The 6,199-nt window shown below is 50.1% G+C and overlaps 1 protein-coding gene across 1 annotated transcript; it reads left to right on the top strand.

Annotated features, from left to right (window-relative positions):
• The first annotated feature begins 258 nt into the window (after window positions 1–258).
• RXFP3 (relaxin family peptide receptor 3) lies at window positions 259–5,972 on the top strand. The gene has a single exon (XM_058043635.1). It carries the CDS (start codon window positions 306–308, stop codon window positions 1,641–1,643), a length of 1,338 nt encoding a protein of 445 aa, XP_057899618.1. The 5' UTR covers window positions 259–305; the 3' UTR covers window positions 1,644–5,972.
• Window positions 5,973–6,199: the final 227 nt, after the last annotated feature.

Here is a 6,199-nt window from a genome sequence, read left to right as displayed (position 1 = left end):
CAGCACCGGGGAGAGCTCCGCGCCCACCGCGCATGCCCCGCCCCGCCGGCGCGGATAAAAGCGCGGAGCGGAGCCCAGCGGCGCCAGCCGTGCCAGCGCGCCAGCCCTGTCACCGTGCCAGCCGTGCCACCGCACAGCCGGCACCTCTCCAGCCGTGCCACCTCTCCAGCCGTGTCACCGCGCCGCCGGCACCGCGCCGTGCCGTGCCCGGACCCTGCCGCTGCCCCAGCAGCGTGCCCGCCGCCGCCGCTGGTCAGCCTCTGGGGAAAAAGCTCCCGCGGACCCGTCTCCCACCCTAGTATGGGATGGGCGAGCCCTGCGAGCGCGGTGCCTGCTCGCCTGCCGCTGGCATAAAGGAAGGAGCGGACAGGGAGTCCTGGGACACGCCGCTGGCTTTCCTGGAGAGCGCTCAGATGGACAACGGGAGCAACGTGTCCTTCCTGCAGTTCTTGAAGACCATCAACCTGGAGCGAGCCGACGGGATGCAGGGGGACAGTTCTGACGTGGTGCGGATTGTCATTTCACTGGTGTACTCCGTGGTGTGTGCCCTGGGACTGGTGGGCAACCTGCTGGTGCTCTACCTGATGAAAAGCAAGCAGGGCTGGAGGAAATCCTCCATCAATCTCTTTGTCACCAGCCTGGCAGTGACTGACTTCCAGTTCGTGCTGACCTTGCCATTCTGGGCAGTGGAGAACGCACTGGACTTCAACTGGCTCTTTGGCAAGGCAATGTGTAAGATCGTCTCCTATGTGACAGCAATGAACATGTATGCCAGTGTGTTCTTTCTCACTGCCATGAGTGTGGCTCGGTACCGCTCTGTGGCTTCAGCCTTGAAGAATCAGCGTCGGGGAGACCCGCTGGGTGGCTGCTGCTCTGCCAAGTGGCTTTGTGCACTCATCTGGCTGTCTGCTGTCCTGGCTTCCCTGCCCCATGCCATTTTTTCCACCACTGCCACTGTCTTTGATGATGTCCTCTGTCTTGTCAAGTTCCCAGAGGGCCGAGGCAACAATGCCCAATTCTGGCTGGGTCTGTACCACATCCAGAAGGTGCTGCTGGGCTTCCTGGTGCCGCTGGTTGTCATTAGCCTCTGCTACTTGCTCCTGGTGCGCTTCATCAGTGACAAGCACGTGGGCAGCACCTGCAGCGGCCCCAGCATCAAGCGCCGCTCCAAAGTGACTAGGTCAGTGTCCATCGTGGTGCTGTCCTTCTTCTTGTGCTGGCTGCCCAACCAAGCACTTACAACCTGGGGGATACTCATCAAACTCAACGTGGTGCACTTCAGCAACGAGTACTTTCTCTCCCAAGTGTACCTCTTCCCCATCAGCGTGTGCCTGGCACACTCCAACAGCTGCCTCAATCCCATCCTCTACTGCCTCATGCGCAGGGAGTTCCGCAAGGCACTGAAGAGCCTCCTCTGGAGGATCACCTCCCCTTCCCTCACCACCATGCGCCCTTTCACTGACACCACCAAGCCTGAGAAGGAGGAGCAGGCCCTGCATGCCGTGATGCCTGTCCAGCCTGTCCCCGCTGCTCCCCGTGCTGCAGCCGTGCAGGCAGAGGTGGCCTATTACCCGCCCGGGGTGGTGATGTACAGCAGCCGCTACGACCTGCTGCCTGCCAGCTCCATGGAGCAGCACTGCTGAGAGGGCAGGGGGCTCTGGGGGCTGGCACAGTGCCAGATGTGGCCTGGGGATATTGAATGCCTGGTCAGGACAAGGGGAGGAGGGATGAGTAAAGGAGGACTTGTGTGTGAGAGATGCTCTTTTGCGGTTTTGTCTGCCCTCGGAGACCCTTGATGGATGTTGCTGTCTGGAAGATGCACCTTGAGCTGGAGAACAGGACTAGGAGGAGGTAGTGGTGAGATGTCTCTATGATGCTTTTTAGTGCTTCTGCCTGTGCTGGGGAGCAAGGACCAATGAGGGTGATGGGATCCCAGCCAGGGAGGATGCAGGATGTGCAAAGCAGCACAGGGAGGTGAGGGGCTGGCTGGGGTGGACTGAGGCTGGAAGGCCTCAACCACGTCCCCTCAAGCTGGAGTTGCAAGCAGCCCTCCCACCTTGTGTGCTTGTCTATGGCAGGGAGAGGGAGCTGAGCTGCTTTCTCCCTGCTGCAGGACCCTGTAAACGTCACTGCTTCCTGGGCTCCACTGAGGGCTGGGCATCAGACAGCCTCTCTTCTATTTCAAACCTGCCCTGAGGGGAACAGCCAGCACAAGTGGGTACAAAGCTCCTGCTTGTTCAGGCTTGGCGCCTTTCCCCTCTTTTAGGGACGTGGGAAAGAGCAGGGACCAGGAACACTGTGCTCCCCTCCAGATCAGTGCAGATCTGCTTTTCTAGCTACCCCTCATCCCCCCAGCTGCTGCCAGGGCATAAAGCAACTCAGACAGACAAGGAGAAACCCAAGGGATGGAATTTGCAGCTTCATGGGGTGTTCCTTTGCCTGGGTTTGGAGGGAGGGTGTGAGCCCCGTGATACTGTTCCGCAGCCTCTCTCCAGGCCACTGAGGGGAAAGGAAACCTCCCAGCCCCAGACCATGGAGATGCAAGACAGCATCTCTCCCAGGGCACTGAGGTTGCAGGCTTAATTTTTGCTGCACTTCAGACTGTTCATATTTCACTTCAGGAAATCAGCACAACTGTAAATAAAATATTTTAAAAAGGGGAAAAAGAAACACCCCTAGCCACTTCAAATCACTTGCTCTGGGATACTTCTGAGTTCACTTAAAACCAAGCACAAAGGCTTTAGTTCTGCTGAGGGTTTGCACTGACTCTTGCCAGTTTTTCAAGCGAAGCTCAGTTCAGGTCCTCCAGTCTGAGCAGCCCTAGGGCCTGCAGTGCTTATGGAGCCTAGAGAATGTCAGGGATTGGCCTTTACCAGCCTCTATTCCACAGAAATGCCTGAGAAATAATCTGAGGCTTATCTGAATCGAACTTTTAGGGGGATGAAAAAAGTGTAATTTTAAGCTGTGAAAGTTTTTATGATGAGGCTATATATCTACTTAAAATATTTTTTTTATTATGAGGAAAAAGATTTGAAACCAAAAGTTCAAAGCATTTGTTTTAAATGATAGGAAGGTGCAACATTTCTGGTTTTGATTTCAGAACACAAGTTCATTAATCCCTAGTACTGCATATAAAATGATTATATAAATACAATTTTCAAAACTGTTTTCTATTTCCAAACCCTTTCCTTGCAGTCTAACTCCAACATCTGCCTGATTCTGCTATAAAGGCATTTATGCAGAGGGTTGTGTGTCACCTCTAAGTACTGACATGGAGCAAACTTGCTATTTCTGTCCAGAGAAAGCTGCTACACCATAGTGGCAATTACACTTTTCAGACTCTGTTAGGTGTACTGAATGTGTTGGTAACTCCTGTTGTAAAATTTGTTTGGTCTGAAAGCAGCTGGTTCTGCTACCTGCAAGGAGAAGTTATCTTTTTTTCCAAGGCAGAAAAGACTTCTCCAGCCTTGGGCATTTGCTCACGAGGAAGATACTGATTTACAAGTTGTCTGAAGAAGAGCAGCAGAAGTGAGCTGGCGGCTGACGGGCACACTTACGCAGATGCAAAGACTCCGAAGAAATCAGACATATCCACAGAAGAACTTGAGCATCTAAGTACTGTACAACTGCCTCTCTAACCTCCTAAATCCTGACTTGGTTGACTGGTGAAGTCTGTAGGTACTTAAGTTTTTTCTAGTAAAATTTTTGTGCCTAGAAACCTGTTCCTGAGCATGCCTAAATCTGCTTAATTCTGTAGCACTTATTTCTGTGCTTAACGGGGATATTTTTGTTGGGGCTGGCCACAGTGTGCATCCTGTGAGGGAGGCAACTCTGCGTCCCGACACAGAAGACCCTGTGCCAGGCCACACTAAGTCAGAAGCGGCTGTGAACTCAACTCATTTCCCCCATCCCTTTGAATCTGTGCCTGGATGTGCTGCTTCTGCTCCAGCTTCAATGTATGTGCAGATTATGCTCCTTCCCCCTCCCTTGTGAAATGCTAAATTAGTGGTCACAGCTATCCCCCACAGCCTGAGAGATTCAGCTCCCTTTTCCACATCCCAGGGGAGTGGCTCAAATCTCTGGGCCACTTTGTGACTGTGCTCATATTCTCTGGCCTGAAACAGTTCCCTATTGCCTGAGTTGCTCAGTGTTGCTGGATCTTTATGGCAACAAAAGCCCTCAAACTCGGCAGCACAGTGGTTAGGGTGTAATCTCCAAAGAGGAACTGTGGAGAGATATTTTTCAGCAAATACAGAATAGAAATTGGATCCGGATCTGGGTTGTAGGTCTCCCCTTCCCAAGGAGAGTGATCAACTTCCTCCCAGCTCCTGTTTCAATTAAAGTTCCAGTATGCTATCTAGGAACCCGAGGTCTTTCTAGATCTGCTGGTAAAGCAGCTTAATCTGCTAAAGGATTTGCAAAAAATGCATTTCTGCTGTGGGAGAAAGCCCTAATTTCTGTGTTGCAGGTGAAGAAAGTTGCACAGTTGTATGAGAAAAGGATACCATAAGCTCTTAATTCCAGAGTTCAGAGAGAGATTCATGTTTCTGTAGGCCAGGAGAAAGTATCTAAATTAAGGACATGGGAGGAATCTCACAGCCAGATGCTCTTCTTACTGTTTGCTTTTGAATAGCGTAATTTCTTGCTTAACTTGCTGGAAAATTTTTCCCTATCTGATGTTTAACTGTTCTTGTGCATTGAATAAACAGCTTTCCAAGCATCTGAAGTGTAACTATGAATTTCAGTAGATAGCAAGCTGCCTGAACGACAGCCTCTGTGGTGCTCAGCATGGCAAAACCCATGTGCTTTTGTGGGTGTCAGTGTAGACATAATTTTGTGCCAGGAAAACAACACAGTAAATACAACAGGTGGTGTTCAGAACAACACATAGTTAGCCCAGAGTGTGTACCATTGTCAGAGGAAACCCCAGGTGTCTGATCACTAGAGACATAAAAACCTCCCATTTGGCAAATCACCCAAACATCGAAATACCTTGAGAGTATGTAGGGACTGGACAATGAAATTAGTGGGCAGCTCTCTCACAAGCCACTGATCCACCCAGTGTAAGTCATGGATCTGCTGTTTCAAAGAGGCACAATGCGTCCACACTCGGCCAAATGTTGATTTAGGGCAGAGCAGGAGCCCAGGCTGTGGAGGTCAGTGCATGTCCAGGCCAGCAGAGAGCACTGCTGTAGCGATGCATGAGCAGGGAGAAATCCCGCTTCAGCTTGGCCGTGAGGCCCAGCTGACAGCCTGAAATCTGTCTGTGAGCTGCATGGGCACGGGCACCAGCCTAGGTCTTGGCAGAAGCTGCAGTTGCTCTGTTTGCATAGGGTGTGTGGCCTCAGCAGAGGATCATTCCAGCTCAACAACAAATCCTACTGAGTATCCCGGGGTTTCTTAAGTAATGACAACACCCTTCAAAAACTCTGTTTCCTACAAATGTTCATGTCTTTGTTTGTAACAATCATCTTTTCATTTACTAAAATAAACATTGCTGAAGGATGCAAAACAATACTTATAGAATTCTTGACAAGATTTGCCTGCTTTGTCTCCTTCTGTTACGGAGTCCTGATGGGGTGCTGGTGGAGAGGTGCGCTTGGTTATAGAAGGGTAGGGACCTGAAGGTGCAGGCTGACATCTAGTGACAAACTGAGGGAACCTTTAAAGACCGGATATTTTCATTAGGCAAAGACTTTGATTCTTTAGGGACGTTTAAGTATTTCAGCCCCTTAAATAACTAACCTAGGTCTTAATGCAATAACAACCTCCAATTGCATTTCCAGGTTTCCCTTTGAAATGCCTCTTCGGTGGAAATGCTGTTTCACTCTCTCAGTGAGTTATTCTGGCACTCACTTTAACAGTAAAAAAAAGCCCAGTCCCCTTCATTCCCATTCACGACTGTCTGCTCTAAAACTGATTATTCAATTGAGTGTGTGCACAGAAGCTCTGATCTAATTTGTGCCCCTGAGCTGGAGCAAGAGCAGATATGGGTGTGGTGCAGCTCAAGGACATTAGATTGAAAGTTTGGAACTTCTTTTCTTAGTTAGAGTTTTTTCTCAAAAGAGAATTCCTATTTTTTTCATTTAAAGGGGGTTACTGAAAATATCTTTTTATAATGATGAGAGTGATAGTGGAGCCCTGGAAAAAGTTAAAGATAGAATCTAAAATGTTAAGCTTTGTGTTTTCCCAGATCAAC

Source organism: Melospiza georgiana, chromosome Z (genome assembly GCF_028018845.1).
Source record: "Melospiza georgiana isolate bMelGeo1 chromosome Z, bMelGeo1.pri, whole genome shotgun sequence".
Classification (NCBI taxonomy): domain Eukaryota; kingdom Metazoa; phylum Chordata; class Aves; order Passeriformes; family Passerellidae; genus Melospiza; species Melospiza georgiana.
Note: the sequence above shows the minus strand (reverse complement) of the source record. Positions and strands in the feature narration are given on the sequence as shown.